This window comes from Physella acuta, unplaced genomic scaffold (assembly GCF_028476545.2).
Source record: "Physella acuta isolate Inbredline_101_S28 unplaced genomic scaffold, ASM2847654v3 ptg000991l, whole genome shotgun sequence".
Taxonomy (NCBI): Eukaryota; Metazoa; Mollusca; class Gastropoda; family Physidae; genus Physella; species Physella acuta.
In genome coordinates this window covers 164679-187466 of record NW_026732508.1, presented here as the reverse complement: position 1 = coordinate 187466, position 22788 = coordinate 164679, and the positions used below count along the sequence as shown (strand labels likewise).

Sequence of the window (22788 nt, the reverse complement as noted above, 5' to 3'; positions counted from 1 at the left end):
GAATATATCCAATTTGAGACTCACTGCCTACCTACCGAAAAGGAACACATTTTGTTGCGCATGCGCTGTACATCTAATTTGAGATCCACTGTGCACACAACGAAACAAAACACATTTTTTAAAAGCACGTAGATTCTACCATAGGTCTAATTTGAGACCCACTTTACATCCATAGAAGTGGAACCCATTTTGTTGCGCATGCGCCACACATTTGAGAACCACTGTACACCTACTGTACATGCGGCTTGACAAAACACCACAACAACCCCCCCCCCCCCCCCCCCCCCCCATACGTTTTCTCCTGACGCACAGATCGATGTTGATATCAATAATTCATACATTTGTAGGCCGAGCTTGAAATATTTTGTCTACAGCTCAGCTTGATCAAAGAAAAACAAAAACAGAAGTCGAGAGTGAAGAGTTAAAAATGTATGTGAAAGAGAAATAAGGGGGGATAACTAGAGATCATCAGGTAAGGGAAGTAATGTAGGTAAACAAAAAGGAAATAAATAATTTTATTTTTTATTTTACCCCGAAGTTTTTAACTCTCCGTACCTATTTACAGAGAAATATACAGAAAGATTAGCTTTATCAGTCTGTTGAAAAGAAAACGCTAAATGCTTTGAACATTATGCAATTTAATTGTAATGATTTGATTATTTTGTTCAGGCTCACGAAGAACCATTTGGTGTAGTAGGTTGTCCAAAATCAAGTTCAGTAATTCTTGCACATATTTCATTTGTTAAACATTAAAAAAATATTAGAATTTAAAAGAAAAATAAATAAATAGAAAAAAAAACTGTTGGAATTAAACAACAAAATTATAAGGAAAAAAATATTTATTTCGACAAAAAAAGCAGTGCATGTACGTGTTATACATAGTGAAATAAAATGGAAAATACAACAAAGTTTTTACATAGAATATCGTCAATACTGTAACGGTAGCTGGTACACTTAAAGTGAACGTGTTACTGGCGACCAAGGGCCATGGAGGAGGGCGAGAAATAATTTTAAAAAAAATGTGTCCCTCCCCACCAAATATGTTTTTAAGTATACAGCGGTATAGCAACTGGGGTACCAGCAATACGGGCTCATAGGAAATACTTATATATCACATGGTATGGGTAGGTGAATACTGAGCAGGAAATAACATGTATTTTACGTAATAAAGTTAAAAAAAAAACAACTAACAAGACAATTTGTGGCGGTTTTCTAAATAATGTTAAGTGTGGGGTAAAGGGAGTTGGGTGGGGAATGGGTGTGGGGGGGGGGGGGGAACATGTGGAAGGAGTAAAGAAACGTGACAACAGGACTATAGCAGATTTTGACACCCGGCTAGAGAGATACAATTTCCCCTTTCAGATCTATCGATACATAAGGCTAAGGAGCTAGAGCTTTCCCTAGCCGCCTTCACTTCCGCTAACGTGAGTGAGATACCCTTGGTGATCCTACAGACTCACTTGCGGACCTAGATCCGAACTCGAAACTTTTTGGCTAGCAGTCGAGCGCGCTACTACCCAGCCACGCCGCCACATGACTGGTTATATTTGTCACCTTTAACAATTCTTAAACAAAATAAACACCCCCCTCCCCAAACAAAACAACAAACAAAACAAAACAAACAAAAACAAACAACAACAACAGCAACAAAAAAACCAACCACACACACTCTAACAACTTAAACAAGCAAAATAACATAGGCCTGCGTACATCGTCTACAATTAATGCTGTATCAACACGTCATAAAACCTTGTAAGTATTGACAGTTATAGTGCTTTGACATATAAATCACAAGTATTGACATATAGCGTCACTGTGTCATGTGACGTAGTGACACTGTGACATGACAGATGGAGGGCTGAGTGTGTCATGCTGACATGACACTGCCAGCATAAATGACACCACCACCTGACATGATTTATTGAAGCCGCCTAATACAGTATAACATTCATTGATTGGGAACAAAAAACTTTTGTCACAAGCTAAATGGCGTCTGTACGGGTAGGGGGTGCAAGCCCCATGCGGGCGTCACGTGATTTAATGACGAAACTACAGGTATCTCATGCATTCGAAATTACTTAATTATAGACCCCAGCATTGAAAAACAAAATATACAAAAATTAATATAGGTTGATTAATTTCCCAAAACATGTTCAATAAATAAATACATAACAAAAAATAGAAACAAAAAGGGATTTATGTAGGCCGTTTCTATTTAATCTATAACCAGGTGGTATCTGAGTCAAATTTAGATGGGGAATGAGACTATTCTAAACATTGAAAATTCCAGATGTCTTTTAGTAGGTATTTTTTTTTAACATGTAGTGGTTCAGATTCGGCTTACTATGTCACACACTTAACACTTAGATTGGGATTTGTAGGTCACATTTCAAACAATGACTTGGCGAGATGGGTGTAAAGTATGTCAAACATTAAGTTGGTTACATAAATTATAGATTTTGTTGGTAAAATTTTAACATTTAATTAGTGAGTCAGTCGGGGTTTAAGAATTGAAACATTTAGTGTGTTGGATACATGTTTGGAAACATTTAGTGTGTTGGCTATATGTATGGAAACATTTAGTGTGTTGGCTATATGTAGGGAAACATTTAGTGTGTTGGCTATATGTTTGGAAACATTTAGTGTGTTGGCTATATGTTTGGAAACATTTAGTGTGTTGGCTATATGTAGGGAAACATTTAGTGTGTTGGCTATATGTAGGGAAACATTTAGTGTGTTGGCTATATGTATGGAAACATTTAGAAGGTTGGATAGATGATGGCTGGCTCGAATGGCGTCGGTTTTTGCCTCAACCAGGGGGTGTTCCGCCGGAATCCGTACTTTCCGTTGTAGCCGGAAACACACCGGATGTCCTGCATAAACTGGGCGTGGCCGTCCACTGTTTCTTGCGAGTGACCTGTTGAGAGAACAAGAAAGTTGGAGGCTGTGTGTCACGTGCAACCTTGCAAAGTCAGTTTCCAAACACAATAAATAAATCATCTTTTCAAGGTCATCCACCAACACAGCAAATAAATCAATTCAGTCAATCGCCAACACAACAGATAAATCATTCTTTCAAGGTCACCCGCCGATAAAATAAATCATCCATTTAAAGTCATCCACCAGCACAATAAATAAATCATCCTTTCAAGGTCATCCACCAACACAGCAAATAAATCATCGTTTCAAAGTCAATCGCCAACGCAACAAATAAAGCATCATTTCAAAGTCATCTACTTTCACAATTACCACCGTTATATATTTCTCAAGCCAACGGATTCATATTTTAAAACAAAGTAGCTGGATCCGTCTATAAATAACGCATGACACCTGGGGTTAGTGAGGGGAAGTAGGAAAGGAGTCAGATATTTCTGTCGATATTCTTCGCGGGGAGGGGAGAGGGGGTGGGGGCTGGGGGTAGATGGTGTGGGGTGTAAGGGTGGGGTGAGAAACGAAGTGTACTTGGTACATATTTCTAAAAAGTAAATATTTTACTTGACAAAAAGTAGATATTCTGAAAAATTTATTTTTGTTTTAAACAGTTGGGTGCACAGCTTTATGACTTCATTTTAGTGGGACGTGATGACATGATGACGCAGCACGTGTGAGTAGAAATAGTTGGTGTGTGTGTGTGGGGGGGGGGGTAAAATTGTGAAGCGTCATCCATGTTGTTAAAATATTATTTGCGATCGTCCTTTATCCAACTAGACCTAGTCGTATGGCCGTGCCGTGTATCAGTGGCGTTATGTTACGGTCAAAGCCCGAAGTGCGGCCAAAGCGCGGATTGGCCGGCCAATCCGCGGATTGACCGGCTCTCTTGGCCAAAGTCCGAAGAACTTAGCACTAAGATCGTATTTCGTACATTGGCCGGCCAATGCGCGCACTGGCCGGGACGTACTGGCCAAAGTCCGAAGCGCTTAAACTTGACAGCGTATTTTGTACATTGGCCGGCCAATGCGCACACTGGCCGGGGTGTCCTGGCCAATGTTCTATCTAGACTAAGTTGTGATCACATTTTCATTATTCTGGGTGTGTTTTCATTGAGAGTAACGTATTGTTTAGCTCTTGTTTGTATAGCATTCTATATGCAAGGCGACATGGATCAACAGGGCCGTCAGACCATGAGACAGACATAGCAGATGGCTGTCAAAAGAAAAAAATGTAAATCCATGTTAGTTTCCATATATGGGCTCTCGATAAAATAGTTACTGAGGAAGATCTTGAAAACATTGAACAAGAAATGGAGGTTGCCATAAATGCAACGACATCCTCAGCTAACACATCTACTGCCGTGGCGGAACGCCCAGACCAGTTGCGTGACAATAATGTGGCCAACAGATTCTATATAGTTTGTGAAAAATATTGTAGTGCAGCTCATTCTTGTGGATCCTGTGGCAACGATGTCCATGCTATTTGTGGAATACCCAATGAAGCAGACGAAGGGTACGGAGGGAACATTACCTGCAGATTGTGTCACAACAAACAAGACATCATGGAACACAGATCAGCAGCTCATACTGGCTTGCTAACTCAAGGTGCTAAGATGCTTAAAACATCAAATACAAAATTTAAAGATGGTGAAGTGGGTGACAATGTACGCATCCGTTTTCCCGATGTTAACAGAGGTCACGGTGATCCCCGAAGCGTGATTGCAGTTGTCATGAGCGTCGACATCGCTTTCTACAAGCTAGAAACGGAACATGGTGTTCTAAAACAAATATATTCTAGAAGTGAGATTTCAATTCTTCACGAAAAACTGCTCTTAAAGTCGTCAGTTGGCACTGAGGAAAAATCTCTACGAATCATCGCATCTTCACAATCATTGACTGGGGGCCAAGGCTACACTCGCTGCAATTGCACAACTAAGTGCACAACAAATCGCTTCAAGTGTAAAAATAACAAACTACTATGTAATTCTAAATGCCATAAAAGTTCAACTTGTTGTAACAAATGATAATATTGATAGATTGAGACTATAGTACAATAAAAAAAAAGAATATTTCTGTCATTTACTTTAATTAATAATCAATAAAGACTTAATTTCATGATCCTTACGGCATTAAAAAAAAACAAAATCTGCTCATGATCTTCTAATCCGGACTTTGGCCGGTCGTCCCTAACCAGATGATCTTCTAATTAAGACATTGGCTGGTCCACCATGGCCAGTCTGCGGATTGGCCGGCCAAAGGCCGAAATCAAGCAAAGTTTCGGACTTTGACCGACCTATGGGAGGCGATATTGGCCAATGCGCGGATTGGCCGGCCAATCCTAGCATTGGCCGACTTCGGGCTTTGACCGTAACATATCAGTGGCGTAGCGAGGTCGGGTGTCACCCGGTGCGGCACTTAATTGTGTCACCCCCCCCCCCCCCCCCAGAGGCATAGAGACCCTTCCCAGGGACAAACTTTCAAACTTTTGATTTGCAGCCTCCCTCAAACTTTCGATTTGCACCCCTCCCCCCCTCAAACTTTCGATTTGCACCCCCCCCCCCCCTCGAGTTTTTCTCTATATATTTTGCTATTTTTTGCCTTGGTGTCACCCCCCTAAATGGTGTCACCCGGTGCGGTCCGCACCCCCCGCCCCCCCCCCCCCCTCGCTACGCCCCTGCCGTGTATGTCTGGCAACATTGTTGACTAAAACGGTCAACAGATCCCACTGTTAAAATCTTCGTGTCGTGGTAACGTTTTCTGTGTTTATTCATGTATTCACCTTTGACCTTCTTAATCGTTTTAATTAATTTAGACTTGACCCTAGTAGCTGACGACTGCGACTTTACAAGGACGGTAGGGGAAGAAAGTTAATTAATGTTAATTAATTAATTGTCCTTCTTTCACTACACAAGTACACACGCACTTTTGTGCAGTGTATAAACAAGCACCTTTATTTTGTACGAAAAGTGCGTTTCCACCCCGGCAGAGTTTATTTCAGACATTTCTTTATGGGGAGGGAGGGGGTCACCCCGAACTAAATTAGAATTTATATAGAAAATCTATATAATATGGGTTACTTGTGTCCCCCCCCCCCCCCAAACACACAATTTTTTTTGTCCGCTTCCTCCTTCGAAGGTTTCAACTGCATCCCGAAGAAAAAAACTCTGAAAGAAACACTTCATCCCAGTCTTCTATGAAAGTAAGACTTTGTGGATAGGCCCAAACTGCCGAAATAGAATCGCTGAAGTTTTAAACTGACCCATACTGCCTAAATAATTTAAACACTTATTTTTAAAATTAAGTAATATAATAATAATATTTATGTATACGTTTCTAACATTAAATAAAATATTTAAAATATAGGCCTATCTAATATTGATTAAAAAAAAATTCGGCAATACTGGCTGTCTATTAATTTCGACATTTCTATTTTCGGCAATACTGGCTGTCTATTAATTTCGACATTTCCATTTTCGGCAATACGGGCTGTCTATTAATTTCGACATTTCCATTTTCGGCAATACGGGCTGTCTATTAATTTCGACATTTCAATTTTCGGCAATACGGGCTGTCTATTAATTTCGACATTTCCATTTTCGGCAATACGGGCTGTCTATTAATTTCGACATTTCAATTTTCGGCAATACGGGCTGTAACCTGTTTATCACTCGTGAGTTCCCTCCCTTCAAATTGACCCCCGGGTCACAAGAACAAGTTCCCTTACCTGCACCAAACTCGTTCCTGAGGGACAGGTAGGAGTAGCCCGCCCCTCTCTCGTGGAACCGGTCAACGACTGGGCCTTCGATAGACGAGGCGTTTTTGCCGATCTGCAAGCGGGGAATCACAGAAAACAATGATTAAAATATCTATCAAAACGTATAATGGTTAAAATATTGATCATAACAACAAATGAAAGCAGAGGTTACAATATCGATTATAACTCATAAAAATAGTGGTTAAAATATCGATCATAACGCATAAATACAATGGTTAAAATATCGATCGTAGCAACAAATGAAAACAGAGGTTACAATATCGATTATAACACATAAAAATAGTGGTTAAAATATCGATCATAACGCATGAAAACAATGATTAAAATATTGATCATAACGCATGAAAACAATGATTAAAATATTGATCATAACGCATGAAAACAATGATTAAAATATTGATCATAACGCATGAAAACAATGATTAAAATATTGATCATAACAACAGATGACATAACAACAGACGACAACAGTGGTTAAAATATCGATCATAACGCAGAAATACAATGGTTAAAATATCGATTATAACACATTAAAAAAATTGTGATTAAAACTAAATAGCGGCGTGCGGGTCGGCCCGTTATTATTAATACCATTAAGGCCACAATACTGTGTAGTGGTCGCTCTATCGTTATGTTATATATTATCTATATTCTGTAGTGGTGACTGTAACGTTATATACTGTGTAGTGGTCACTAACGTTATAAACTGAGCTGTGGCCCTTTATTACTCGTTAAATACAGTCTAGTGGTATATACTGTCTCTCTCTCACTCTCTCTCTCTCTCGTATATAGTCAGTCCTAGTTTTTTAAATTACTTCTATTTTCAATAATGAAACAAATATAATTACATCAAAAACATTTCGAAAACCACAAAGATTACAGCGGGAATAAAGCGAAGGGGTTTATAATCGAACCATACGAATAAATGGGCTTTTTGTAGCATTTGTTTACAGTCTGTACAGTATGTGAGTTTTTTTTTTGTTTTGTTTTGTTTAATAGTCTTCCTTCCACACAGTTCACTCATGTAGAGCCAGGAGCTAGCTGTGTGGATAGGTTGCATGAACATGATAAAACAGATACAATACATAGCATTGCATAAAGTGAAAAATGTACAATGTAATTTTCTTGAATTTCCTTCTGTTTTCTTGGTTCCATTTTTCCATGTTTCTTGATTTAATTTTCCCATGTTCTTCTGATTTCTTGTTTTTCATTTCCGGTTTCTTTACATATAGAGTACAGGACAATACATGATCGCTTCTCGGAGTTCTTGGCCTTTGTTCTTGCGCGTATAACTAACTTGATTAGGTTGTGGTTGATTCTTGGTTGGTAAATGTAGTTCGAGAGTATCAGTGAGGGGTGTTCCGTTGATGAAGGGATGAGTTTAGTGTCGTGGCGTTGATGATAGAGTTGAATCGATGAGGTATGGTGCGTTGGTGAAAGGGCGAGTCTCGTGTATTGTCGTTGATAGTAGAGTTGTTCGATGGAGTGGAGCTTGGAGAGAATAGTTGAGTTGGGGATCCTTGTGTTGAGATATCGTTTGAAGTGGGTTGCTTTGAATTATTGTTCATTCTGGTTTTCGAAAAGAGTGAAGTTGTGTCGTGGTCGAGTAATTGAGGTGGACGAAATGACGTTGAAGAGTGAAGTTTTTTTTTTTTTTTTTTTAAAATAATAATACTTTTATTTGCAATTAAAACAAGTACATCAACATCACATTTTTTTTACATAGTTTCAAATGAAAACGAAAGGTTTTGAACATCTACATAATGAATATTTACATGATGTCATGTATATGATATAAAAACAAGTAATTAAAAAAAGTCTAGTGACAATTTTAGCGCAATTTCCTTGTGTTATCTAAAAATAGCTCTGTCGTAGCGTAAATCAAGAGCAGGGTTAGTAAAACCATTGGTTAGTTATTAAAACGTTTTTTATTAATTTTTTTTTTCAGTATTTTACATGTTTTATTTACAATAGAGTAACATGACTAAAAACCATTGCGCGCCCAGCTACCGAACTTGACGTCGCAGCCATTGAACGTGATGGCGCAGCTATTGAACGTGATGACGCGTGTGGTGTGGTTGCATAAAATGCCTACTAATTCGGTCCAAATTTTAATTAATTCAAAAAAAAAAATTGTGACCGAACGAAAGGATATTTTTGAAAACTTTCTTCGGCAATATTGTTCTAAATTATGGCAGGAATCGATTGGTACATGTTTCAAGTCGCTAAGTGGTCTGGTTGCCGAGATATGGGCCAAAAACTGCTTTTTTTCGAGGTTTTTTGGCTTTTCCGGGAAATCCATGAAAGAAACCCGGAATTTTTATGGCCTATGTTCATCCTCGTAACTTGCATAACATAATTGCTTTTGGAACTAGTCATCGATATTGCTTCGTTGAGGAGGAGATACGACTTAAAGCTGCGGACACACATCCATCCATCCATCCATCCATCCATTCATTCATACATCCAGAAATGACGGGTTAATAAACGCAATTCTCCAGAATGGAAATTGCGCTAAAAAATACCAAGGATGACAATAAAAGGGGTGAAGGTCAAATAAAAGTGTCAGAAGTCTAGGTGGGGAGTGGAAAGGATATTGTTCAGAGAATGTCAATGGGACAGTGGAGCATTTTCTATGTAGGGAAACAAATTAAGTTGACTAGTTAAAAGAGTGTTTATTTATGTACTGGTCGCATTGAGTTTTCAAAAGGTTGCTGTGTGAAAAATGAGGGGAAAGAAACAAGATTTAGAACTTTAAATAAGTAGATGAATAGATATTCGAAATTGATGTTGGGTGGGTGGTGGGGTCGTTGGAACAGCTAAAGGGAAAGTGGGGTTTTCATGTCTGAGGGTAAGTGGATAGAGGGGGAGAGGGGGGAGTGGGTAGATGTGTCTGACGAGGCGTGGAGAGGGTGTGTTTTAAAGGCAAGCCAAGCGTCAAATTATGTGCTGTGTTATCTGACTGCTGAGGTGTTACCATTTATAGTGTGTGTGGGTGGGGGGGGGGGGGGGGAAGGTTTGACGAACAGATTGCTGTGTGAGCGATTTAGTGGGAGGGTGAAAGGTTGGTATGTTCAAGTCGGTGTTTATGTTTGTTTGGATGTTTAGTACCGACAGGTTAGGGGTGTGTAGGCGTGTTGCTATCACGAGGTTTGGGGATACAGTTCAGTTTTATAGGTAAAAAAATTGGTGTTCACATAAAAGAGTTAGTAAAGTTGACAAAACAACTGTAAGTGTTAATGTGGTGATAATAAAATGAATACAAAAGGAGAACGGGTCATTGGGGTCATTTTGTTCGTTGTGGACCAAAGTACCTTACATATATGATAATAGTAATATAGTAACAAATGATGGCTTTACAATGTTTGTAAGCCTTATAAATAAAACAATACACAAAAAGCAGCAATAGGAAAATGAATGGCAAATGATAAATGATGCGACACAAAGTGGGGACATGGGGGTTGAGGGGTGGGAGTTACATTAATGTTGTTAGAGATGTATTTGGATAATACATCATTTTCAATATTAAACATAGTATTTCATCACAGGGGTGGGGGTCATGGGGACGAGGGGATGCAGTTTTGAGGGGAAATTTGATATTGGGATCATGAGGTTTAGGGGCGGGGGGCGGGGAGGGTATGATGAGTGAAATTTCCTGATACAAAGTAGTTACCAAATTGAACGAGAGTGGCTGATCAAATTACATTGCGTTAAGAACAGAGTAATAAGAAAATAAATATCAAGAAAACTAAATGTTTACTGTATACAAGTTAAGTATTTTATAAAATTAAACGTTTATTTAAAAAAAAAACTTTGAATTTAAAATAATTGAAAGAATTTATGTATGTATTTTGAAAAATAACATATAACGTTATAAAATGCTTTGAATTCTTTTTTATTTTAACAGCTTTTGGTAACAAAGTTTTTGATAATGTCCCTTGGTTTGTCTTCTGGTTTCTAAATGGGAAGTAACAAATATATCTTAACACTGTTTAGAACCACTGTCTATACTCAATAATGTTCTATTATATAACAGACTTTAATAACAATTAGTTGCATGTTATATAAATATTTACATCTGTATGTTGTATATTTAAAAACATTTTTTGAAGGTGTCAACATTTAGTCTGCGCCTACTAGTTTGAAAACGCTACTCCTTGACGTTAAAACACCTGCTAATGCCCTACTAACGCGTTTAAAAACTACCAATTTTTTTGGGTTAAAACAGCAACACACAAACAATTCGCAATTCAAACCGTTTTCTTTACCTCACACATCTGCTATGGGACGGCGTGGTCGAATGTTGGAAAATATGACTACTAACCCGAAAGTCTTGAGTTCGAATCCCGCGTATTGTCAATAGAACGTCATCGAATCCTTACAGCGCTAAAGAGGACCTGACTCACGTTACGTCGCGGCGGCTGGCATATTGCTTATTCCACTATCAGTTCATATGTCGATGTCACTGAAACAGGCGAACTCTACTTCTCTTGCCATTTTTCTCCTACATGTGCCATATAGGGCTCTACAGAAAAGCAGCGAATTCCGTTCTTCCATTGCAAGAGTTTTGACCCACTCGTATTTATATTCATTATTTAATTAAGTCAGTTAAAAAATTAGAGAAATTGAGGACAGTCCTAATTGAGGCCTGCTCCTAATTGCAGATGCAACCTTGAAAAGTCTTCTTTATTCATTATTTAAAATATCCTATATTTAAAAAAAAAAAATCGTTTATTTTCATAGTTTTGAATATATTAGCCGATGAAACGAAATCTTTCAAATGGTGTTGTTTTAAAAAACAATTAAAAAACTCAATATAATTCCCACAGTTAAAAAAGAAACCCTTTAACTTTAATAAGCGGCTTTACACTGGATTAAGAAAAGTGAATTAATTTCTAAAGAAACTTAATCCACTTGTAACCCAAGGATTATGCAACCTGATTCCACGGCAAGAAAAACATGGTAAGAAAAGTGTTTAGTCACAGGTAAATATACTGAGACCAGGTGTATAGAACGTCTTTATTCAACAGTTTATTGGCGCGCGGGAAAGTCGGGTATAGACGTCTGGAACTCGACAAATCAATACGACGACTGAGTCACGTGATGAGGGTGTTGGACAAAGGCCACTGGGTTATGAAAGATATGGCTGGCTATGTGCATATACAAATGATATCAGAACTCAGACAATCGATGTATTGATCCTGTTTTATGTCCTAGTTCAGGCAGTTAAAGAAAATGTAAGGCTTAGATTTTAGACTGCTGGAGTTTGGTGGAGAGGGGGTAATCATTGTTTTGAGTTGCTTTAAAAAAAGTAAGAAAAATAAAAGTAAGAAAAATAAAAGTAAGAAAAATAAAATTTTTGTTTTGTAAAGTGAGTTTGTCTTGGACGTCAAGGTAAAAAAAAAGTATTTTTCTGACGTGTTAGGTTCTGTAGGAAATCTTCATGCTCGTGATCTGCTGAGCTTAATGACATGTATGACTTAAATGTAGGATACTAATGTTTTGTCGGGCGTTGGTGTTAAAGTAGGACAGTATTGTACGCTCCAGACCCCCCCCCCTCCCCCGCGACGAAATAGAAAAAATATACAGTTTATAAAGATGTATCAAGTATATTTTTAAAAAAGTCAAAGCCACCCCCTCCCTTCCCAAAGGAAATTAGTAAATTGGGCTAGGTCTTGGATTTAATATCTTGGGTAAAAGATATGATCTATGTCTTGGATAGGATGTCTTTGCTTGTAGACCTTGGACAAGAGGTATTAGGGTAGAGGCAATTAGATAGAGACACTAGATTAGTCTTAGGCTAGACGTCTAGGGTCTGTAGCTTTTGATAAGAGATCTTAACTGTTATACTTAAGGTCCCTGATTTCGCTTGATGTCTCGGGTATAAGGTCTTGTTACTCAGGTCTTTATAAGGTCTTGTTTCTCAGGTCTCTATAAAGTCTTGTTTCTTAGGTCTCTATAAGGTCTTGTTTCTCACGTCTCTATAAGGTCTTGTTTCTTAGGTCTCTAAAAGGTCTTGTTTCTCACGTCTCTATAAGGTCTTGTTTCTTAGGTCTCTATAAAGTCTTGTTTCTTAGGTCTCTGTAAAGTCTTGTTTCTTAGGTCTCTATAAAGTCTTGTTTCTCAGGTCTCTATAAAGTCTTGTTTCTCAGGTCTCTATAAAGTCTTGTTTCTTAGGTCTCTATAAAGTCTTGTTTCTTAGGTCTCTATAAGGTCTTGTTTCTCAGGTCTCTATTAGGTCTTGTTTCTCACGTCTCTATAAAGTCTTGTTTCTCAGGTCTCTATAAGGTCTTGTTTCTTAGGTCTCTATAAAGTCTTGTTTCTCACGTCTCTATAAGGTCTTGTTTCTTAGGTCTCTAAAAGGTCTTGTTTCTCACGTCTCTATAAGGTCTTGTTTCTCAGGTCTCTATAAAGTCTTGTTTCTCAGTTCTCTATAAGGGCTTGTTTCTCAGGTCTCTATAAAGTCTTGTTTCTTAGGTCTCTATAAAGTCTTGTTTCTCAGGTCTCTATTAGGTCTTGTTTCTCACGTCTTTATAAAGTCTTGTTTCTCAGGTCTCTATAAGGTCTTGTTTCTTAGGTCTCTATAAAGTCTTGTTTCTCACGTCTCTATAAGGTCTTGTTTCTTAGGTCTCTAAAAGGTCTTGTTTCTCACGTCTCTATAAGGTCTTGTTTCTTAGGTCTCTATAAAGTCTTGTTTCTCAGTTCTCTATAAGGGCTTGTTTTTCAGTTCTCTTTAAGGTCTTGTTTCTCAGGTCTCTATAAAGTCTTGTTTCTTAGGGCTCTATAAGGTCTTGTTTCTCAGGTCTCTATTAGGTCTTGTTTCTTACGTCTCTATAAAGTCTTGTTTCTCAGGTCTCTATAAGGTCTTGTTTCTTAGGTCTCTATAAGGTCTTGTTTCTTAGGTCTCTATAAGGGCTTGTTTCTCAGGTCTCTATTAGGTCTTGTTTCTCACGTCTCTATAAGGGCTTGTTTCTCAGGTCTCTATAAAGTCTTGTTTCTCAGGTCTCTATAAAGTCTTGTTTCTTAGGTCTCTATAAAGTCTTGTTTCTTAGGTCTCTATAAGGTCTTGTTTCTCAGGTCTCTATTAGGTCTTGTTTCTCACGTCTCTATAAAGTCTTGTTTCTCAGGTCTCTATAAGGTCTTGTTTCTTAGGTCTCTATAAAGTCTTGTTTCTCACGTCTCTATAAGGTCTTGTTTCTTAGGTCTCTAAAAGGTCTTGTTTCTCACGTCTCTATAAGGTCTTGTTTCTCAGGTCTCTATAAAGTCTTGTTTCTCAGTTCTCTATAAGGGCTTGTTTCTCAGGTCTCTATAAAGTCTTGTTTCTTAGGTCTCTATAAAGTCTTGTTTCTTAGGTCTCTATAAGGTCTTGTTTCTCAGGTCTCTATTAGGTCTTGTTTCTCACGTCTTTATAAAGTCTTGTTTCTCAGGTCTCTATAAGGTCTTGTTTCTTAGGTCTCTATAAAGTCTTGTTTCTCACGTCTCTATAAGGTCTTGTTTCTTAGGTCTCTAAAAGGTCTTGTTTCTCACGTCTCTATAAGGTCTTGTTTCTTAGGTCTCTATAAAGTCTTGTTTCTCAGTTCTCTATAAGGGCTTGTTTTTCAGTTCTCTTTAAGGTCTTGTTTCTCAGGTCTCTATAAAGTCTTGTTTCTTAGGGCTCTATAAGGTCTTGTTTCTCAGGTCTCTATTAGGTCTTGTTTCTCACGTCTCTATAAAGTCTTGTTTCTCAGGTCTCTATAAGGTCTTGTTTCTTAGGTCTCTATAAAGTCTTGTTTCTCACGTCTCTATAAGGTCTTGTTTCTTAGGTCTCTAAAAGGTCTTGTTTCTCACGTCTCTATAAGGTCTTGTTTCTTAGGTCTCTATAAAGTCTTGTTTCTCAGTTCTCTATAAGGGCTTGTTTTTCAGTTCTCTTTAAGGTCTTGTTTCTCAGGTCTCTATAAAGTCTTGTTTCTTAGGTCTCTATAAAGTCTTGTTTCTCAGGTCTCTATAAAGTCTTGTTTCTTAAGTCTCTATAAGGTCTTATTTCTCACGTCTCTATAAGGTCTGGTTTCTTAGGTCTCTATAAGGTCTTGTTTCTTAGGTCTCTATAAGGTCTTGTTTCTTAGGTTTCTATAAGGTCTTGTTTCTTAGGTCTCTATAAAGTCTTGTTTCTCAGCTCTCTATAAAGTCTTATTTCTCAAGTTTCTTTTATCCCACTGCCTCCGCAAAGATTGCCTTTTGATTGCGTTTTTAAGAGCTCCGCGGTGTCCCACAATACCGCTTATGCCGGCACTGAAATACGAGCTAAGCCGGCAAGTACGCGGATCGATTAAAAAAAAAATGTTTTAAATGTTTAAACGTTTATTCATGCCTGATCCTACTGCACGCTAGCAGCCAGGGAACCAGACGATACCATGACGTCACTTAATTGTCAGACGACAACAATGGCGTCACTAGCCCGAATACACGGCTAAACATTGTATCGAACAGCCCATACATGATTTGATTGTTTGTGATCACATGATTGAGGTTCGATCTATTCCCTGTCAGGTATCTGATCTATTGTGTTCAGAGTTTTAGGGATAGGCAATGAGAAATAGACTTTTTTTTTTCACAGTAGTCAGACATTTGTACATTATATATATATATATATATATATATATATATATATATATATATATATATATATATATATATATATATATATATATATATCACTGTGTACTCATTTCAGATATATCAAAGATTTCCCATTTAATCCACATTTAATCCAAAGTATTTAAGCTCTAACCCTAACCCAATCAGAATCAATATTCAGCATTGTTTATTTCTTTAAAAGTTGCCATTAGACCTATTACATAACTGCAGCGTCATGAATGCAAATAATTATTGATATCCCATCCGTCACTGATGAATTAATTTTTAGTTATTTCCTTTTATTGATTGCATTTCTAACTTAGTTTTTAGAGAACTTTGAGTATGCTTTTGTCTATATCATTTCTATTTAGTTGAACATATATATATATATATATATATATATATATATATATATATATATATATATATATATATATATATATATATATATATATATATATATATATATATATAAAAATTGTTGTGAATTATCACCTAGTCTGGGTAAACCACACAATCATATCAACAAGCATGTAAGCGGGCGAAGAGCAGAACAAAAATGCCCAGGAAAAACAAAATAAGAAAAACAGAACACAGAGAATCCGTTGAGAAAGAAAAGAATGTTGCCACCGCCCCTCGTGGCTAAACCAGGTGGTGCCATGCACTGGGTGGGGGAGGGGGAGGAATGGCCTTGCTGTAAGCCACGGGTCTAACGGCCGGCGACATGCATGTTAAAAGTGCTCGTTATTGTTATCCTGGATAATGAGCATTGTTTAAGTCGGTAATGAATGTATTCGAGAGAGGACGAGGGAGAGGGGGGTTGGGGGAGGAAGAGGGAGAGAGAGAGAGAGAGAGAGGGAGGGAGGGAGGGGAGTAAAGATAGAGAAGAAGAGGAGAGAGAGAGTGGAGGATGAAGCAAGTGTCTTTAAACCACTTTGTTAAGTATTTATGTCTTAAAGGACCTTCGAGTACTAATTTTACTTTCCTAAACGAAAGCTACTAAGTGGATATTCTTTGGGGGGTGGGGGTGGAGTTGGGGTTGGTAGTGGGTAGAGGGGGATCAAATAAGGACTTTTGTGACATAGCACATGTTTTGATTTGTTTAAGAGCAAACTTGACGAATAAACATCAGTTTCATAAGACGTTTGTCTAAAAGATTAGGGAGAAGGGTTGGGGTGGCTTTATGACGTCATTTTAGATGTGTATGTGTGCGTATGTGTGGAGGGGGTGGGGGCTGCCTATTTTCTGTCAAATTATGTGATAAGAATTAGAGGTAAAAAAAAAGTAGGTTGCGTGATTTTATGACAGACCCCTAATATATCAATGGACCAAAAATGAATAGCAAATTTAAGACGGTGTTGAATTTCTAACTTGAAAAAAGTAAAAAGTTTAGTTGTAACAATGACAAAATTACCTGGCCAGTTTTGTTAAGGACTTTGTTAATGCCGTAAAACCGGAAGTAGTTTCCCACGTGCTTGTCCCTCTGCGAGTTGTAGGGCGGGATGACGGGGCCCAGCTTGGGGTTGACCCGGCTGTAGTCCTGCGAGATGCTGCTGGTCGCCTTACAGTCCAACACGAAGGACTTCTCCTTCAGGAGCAGTTCTGGGGGTTCAGGGGTCACAGGGGTGCGGTAGATTTTGTTTTCCCGACCCCGGATCACGGCCGACTGGGATTTTTTCTTTTTGTCTTGACTTTTTTTCGAGTTCTGAGATTTTTTGTTTTGTTTTTTGCCGTCTTCGTCTTTCGGTTCTTTGGAAGTTTCTTCTTTTTGTTGGTCTTCTTCCTGGTCTGCGGGTGTAGTGTCTTTCTTTTTTTGATCCTGGTCAGCCATGGCTTGTCTATCACAGTTCAGGAATAACAGGTATATATATATATATATATATATATATATATATATATATATATATATATATATATATATATATATATATATATATATATATATATATATATATATATATATATATATATATATATATATGAGTGTGTGTATATATATAAAGGAATAACAGATATATATATATATATATATATATATATATATATATATATATATATATATATATATATATATATATATATATATATATATATATATATATAAACATATATATATATATATATATATATATATATATATATATATATATATATATATATATATATATATATATATATATATATATATATATATATATGTGTGTGTGTCTGTGTGTGTGTGCGTGTGTGTGTGAATAATAAAATTCATTAACACAGGCACATTCACACACAGAAGGGACGGTATGGTCAAATGGTAAACATACGAATGCAAACCGAAAGTCTCGAGTTCGAATCCGGAATCAAGTTCGTGTATCTTTCTAAGTTCACCCAGCTCTGATGTGTAGGTTACACAACTCACGTTAGGGAAAGTAAAGGTGGTTTGTGCATAGTGCTGACCACATTCTCCATCTAATTCCTCATTTCCTTATTTCACTTCCCCCCCCCCCCCCCCCCCCCAATCTGTAACCACTCCCACCATCAATACGTTTCAACAATGTGCCCCCCCCCTTTATATCCATTCCTACCCTCCACCCAAGTCAAGCATTAAAGAATATGCAACAGTAAGTAGAAGCCTGTACGTTTATATCCATTCGTTTTGTTGGAGAGCAGACATGACTTATCACATTATAAATGCTGCAGAAACCTTATCAAGTCTATTACCACATATGCATTTTTTTTTATCCCTGTCAGGTATATTGGCAAGTAGACAGCTTTGGTTAAAAAAACTCTGACTTTATAGGTTAAGCAAAGGGGAGTTAGAAAGATTAGCCATACACTAAACTTCGCATAGAACAGCCCCACTAATCTCAACAATACTTTGATACTTTAATGCACTGGGTTAGGATATGCTGCTAGTGTTGTAGTGTTAAGCTAGGGATATAGGGAACAGAGTTTATTCCAGGGGGCGGGGGGGGGGGGGGGTGAAGAAAGTCTACCGCCTACCGAACGAAATGGAATTTATATAGTAAATATATACTTTTACCAGTGTCTGACTCCCCCCCCCCCAGAAAATTTAGTCCGCCCTCCCCTCTTGCAAAAATATCAAGTCGCCCCCCCCCCCCCACCTGGAGAAAAAAAGTCCGAAAGAAACACAGATATCGCTATAGGCTACATTAGAAATTCACTAGGCATAGATCATATAGTAAAGTAATGTATATAGTTGACTTATATTTTTATCATATAATATATGTAATATGGCCTATATCTTGAAAAAGTACCTAGCATTTAATAATTACATAACAAACCCACAATCATTCATTAAAAAAAAATTAAACCTACCAGTATTTCATAAAGTCTTACGGTAAATGAAAAAAATACACTTTTAATTAACAACAGCACTGAAATCAACCGAAGCACCCCCTCCGACAGACGGCACAACTTTTCTCACAACAAAACTTCGCGTGTCGTCAACGAGCACATATCGCTACACACTTAGCCGCGATAGGTTGCTAAAGACGCCACGGAACGAGACGTGTAGGACTGTTGCTAAGAAAGCCGTGGCATTAGAGTTATCTCGCCTGGTTCAGGAGGGTGTTTTAAAGCTGAACTAAATTTTATTTCTACACTGTTATTTTATACTACACACACTTTTTAAGTCAAAGTAAAGTGTATAAATACATTTATGTACTTTAAGTAAATTTATACACTTTACAACTAGCTATTAGTTGTATTTTTTAAAATTTATAGTTCACTTAATCAAATAGGCCTACAGCTTTTTTTTAGAGTTTCCAGGGAGGTAATTCAGGGTACAAAAATGTATTTGTTAAACACGAGTTGTATACCTGTATAAAGTGATGAATATTGATTGTATTTTTATTTAATTAATTTGTTACCCTTCCAACAATGTGGGTGTTCACATATTATGCACATTGAAGGGGTAGGGGTGTTTTATCATTTTAAAATAATTTATTGCATGGTGATTCTCATTAATATTTAACAAAAAAAATTAGTTTTGAAATACCAACGTTGTGTTTAGTGTGTATGTTTATGTACGTGTGTGTCAGTGTGTGTGTGGGGGGGGGGGGGGGTACAAAAAAGGCGGTAGTAAATGGGAATGTCATGTAATGTTGTGTATGGTAGAGTGCTGGTAAAAAATGTTGCAAAAATTATGAGGAGTTGGAGATATTGAGTGTTTGTATGTGTATGGGGGGGGGGGGGGGGGGGGGGGGGAAGGGGGGGGGGGGCGACGCCTAGGAAAGCTACTGAATATTGCGCCTGATTTTGTCTCAGTCTGTTTTGTTCATTGTTCCTACTCAAAACATCAGAATGCTTGTGATTTAGCTACACATCACACAAAATGACGACGTTTTACTCAACAAAAATAAAATAAAAATAACCACCCCAAATAAACCTCCATAACTCCATAAAACAAAAGAAAAAACAGCAAAGAATTAAATTAAATTGAAAGAAATCACAAGATTAAATTAAGTGTTCAAAAATTATCGATGTAATAAATTATAAACAGAAAATGAAGCAGTAAGCCATCACTTGTTTTGTTGTTGTTGTGATGTTTATTAAAATAGTGCAAATGATAGAAGCTTAAACCTTAATCGTTCTTATCGATGAAACACATAGTTCTTATCTTGCATACAACAGTAACATTTCTGATTCATTTTTACACATTTGCACATGTTTATGCAACAACATATTCTAGTATACAATATCTTTATAGTTAATAAAAGATGTGCGATTTAACCAAAGATGAATAAAATGATAGGTATATAATTATGATGATGAATTATAGTCACAAAAAATGTAGATGTTTTAACGAGGATACATCACAGTTGTGGGTACTTCTATAATAGCTGATAGGGTAATGTTATATTGGATTTGTGTCGTTTTTTTGCCTGTATGGTTGATAGGTTAGTGTTATGGATAAAACAAGATTAGTGTCAACTCTAGATTTTTAGTGAGGGGCAGTGTATTTGGGTTATAGTTTAGGTCGGGGTTTCGGTAACAGAAAGTTTGAAACTCTGTTGGAGAATATGTAAGTAATGAAGTCTAGTCCGTGTTGGGTGTGTGGTTGGTACTACAGTCCTAAGGAGTTGAACTTGCTTGAATTAGGCTTCTATGAAGTCAAGTTTGGTTGAACTAGGGTCCTAAGGACTTGCACTAAGGAGATAAGTTTGTTGAACTAGGGTCCTATGAAGTTGACCTTGGATGAAGTAGAGTCGTACGGAGTAGAATTAGGGTCTTATGGAGTTGAGTAAGGTTAAACTACGTTCCTATGAAGTTGAACTGGGTTGAACTGGGGTCGTATGGAGATACGTTTGTTGAACTGGAGTCCTATGGTGTTGAGTTTGTTTGAACTAGGGCCCAACGTATGTATATTTGTTGAACTAAGGTCCTACGTAATTTTATTTGTTGAACGAGGGTCCTACGGAGCTGCGTTTGTTTGAACTAGGGTCCTACAGAGCTGAGTTTGGTTGAACTAGTATCCTACAGAGGTGAATTTAGTTGAACTAGGGTCCTACAGAGTTGAGTTTAGTTAAACTAGGGTCCTACAGAGTTGAGTTTAGTTAAACTAGGGTCCTACAGAGTTGAGTTTAGTCGAACTAGGGTCCTACAGAGTTGAGTTTAGTCGAACTAGGGTCCTACGGCGTTCAGTTTGTTGACTTGAAAGTGTAGACAGGCGGACACCATCAACAAGATACCACCGAAGATGACGAGAAACAACGAACACCCGGGGCTCAGGGTGTCGACCGTGGGGTTCAGGCTCTGCAGCGCGTGCACGTCCACGAGGAACAAGATCCCCACGAAGACGGCCAGGATCCCTCCGGTGATGGCAAGACCCATCGTCACAAACGGCAGGTACTTCTGCGCCTTCACGGTTTTCCCGGTGTAGTCCAGGAAGAAGACCACGCCCTGGATGACGAAGCACAAGACGGAGAGCACGAGAGACAGGAGGAGGAAGATCCAGATGATGGTGTGGAGGCTGCCTCGGTTCCGCTTCAGCACGTCCAGGGAGGCGCCGAAGGGGCTGGGGTAGCGGAACCAGCCGTCGATGCTGATGGAGAGGCAGACGAGGAGGAAGGCGACGAAATACACGCACCAGAGCGTCAGATCGTGGACGTTTCTGGCGCCCATCTTAGAGAGGTTTTAAGTCTGGTCTTACACGGGAGACAGCTGCTGATACAAAAGAAATACACTATATACACACCCTACATAGAAAACAATGTATATATATATATATATATATATATATATACATATATATATATATATATATATATATATATATATATATATATATACATATATATATATATATATATATATATATATATATATATATATATATATATATATATATATATATAATTATATTACTAGCATATATATTACTAACAATTTTCGTAAAAGCGAAGCATTTGAGTATCGTCTCAACATTTTTATTGAACGGTGTCATTATCGTTGTTTAAAATCAAAATATACTGTCATTATAAAGTATTATAGCATAATGAAAGTTTTAGAAATCAGATCTGGTATAAAACCATGCTTTTCAATACAAAAGAAAAACATTTGGAACATAACTAAAATATTAGTCTTGCAGTTAAGATCATACATTTTTTAATTAGCTACTGCTATTTGTGTTCTTTAAAGATCATTTTTAACATAATGGTAAGGTATGGGTTAGATCCCTGTATTGCTCACACACCTTTTTACTGGTAATTGCAAAAACAATGTTCAAAGAGTTTTATGTTTCAAAAGCTATGATTCTGGCAGCATGGTACTTTGGTACATCATTACGCGGTTCCCCAAATGTACCTAACAGATCAGTTGGGGGTGGGTGGGGGTCAACTTCTTCACCACTGTCCGGTCACTTTAGGTCAATTATCCTACCTATCTTATACCTAGGTGTGACATTAATGTCGCTCTACACAATAGCCTGTCCCGTTTTAGTTGGTGAGGTGGGGGGGGGGATAACCAAATCAGAGTAAACATAGCGTCAGTTTATAGATGACTGTTCTAAACATACATATACAATTTTACATATATACTGATTCAAAAATAGATTTAAATAAGTAACAGCGGTATTATGACCGTACAATTTTTTTTACAGAAGTGTCCATGGGGGGGGGGGGGGTTAAACCCCCCCCCCCTACCCCCTTACCTACGCCACTGTTTCATATATTTAATCGGGAAGCCTAAGCGAGAGAAAATAAGATTTTTTTTCACATTTTGATCTTCTTCCGGTTTTTTAAGTAAGCTCACAACTAAATATTTTTTTATTTAATTAAAACAAACATAATAAAATAAAAGTTTAAATATTGAAAGGGACACGGACTTAATTTAATTAATTTAAAGCTGAATAACTGAACGAGCTAAGTACAGTTTTATAATCCAACTTCACTAGTAAACACTTACATTTCATCTGTTGTTGCTTGGAATAAAATAGTGATCTACTTTAGTGCAAAATGGTGCAAATAC

The 22788-nt window shown here is 37.5% G+C and overlaps 2 protein-coding genes across 2 annotated transcripts; both read right to left on the bottom strand.

Annotated features, from left to right (window-relative positions):
• Positions 1 to 830: 830 nt before the first annotated feature.
• On the bottom strand, positions 831 to 18815 carry LOC131954359 (uncharacterized protein C17orf98). Its single transcript, XM_059317979.1, has 4 exons — positions 18637 to 18815; positions 16733 to 17156; positions 6655 to 6757; positions 831 to 2917 (listed from the first exon to the last, which is right to left on the bottom strand). The coding sequence occupies exons 2-4, from the start codon at positions 17147 to 17149 to the stop codon at positions 2760 to 2762; spliced, it is 678 nt and encodes a 225-aa protein (XP_059173962.1). The 5' UTR covers positions 17150 to 17156; positions 18637 to 18815; the 3' UTR covers positions 831 to 2759.
• Positions 18816 to 20936: 2121 nt separating this feature from the next.
• LOC131954360 (uncharacterized) lies at positions 20937 to 22788 on the bottom strand. Its single transcript, XM_059317980.1, has 2 exons — positions 22726 to 22788; positions 20937 to 21483 (listed from the first exon to the last, which is right to left on the bottom strand). Exon 2 carries the CDS (start codon positions 21442 to 21444, stop codon positions 20944 to 20946), a length of 501 nt encoding a protein of 166 aa, XP_059173963.1. The 5' UTR covers positions 21445 to 21483; positions 22726 to 22788; the 3' UTR covers positions 20937 to 20943.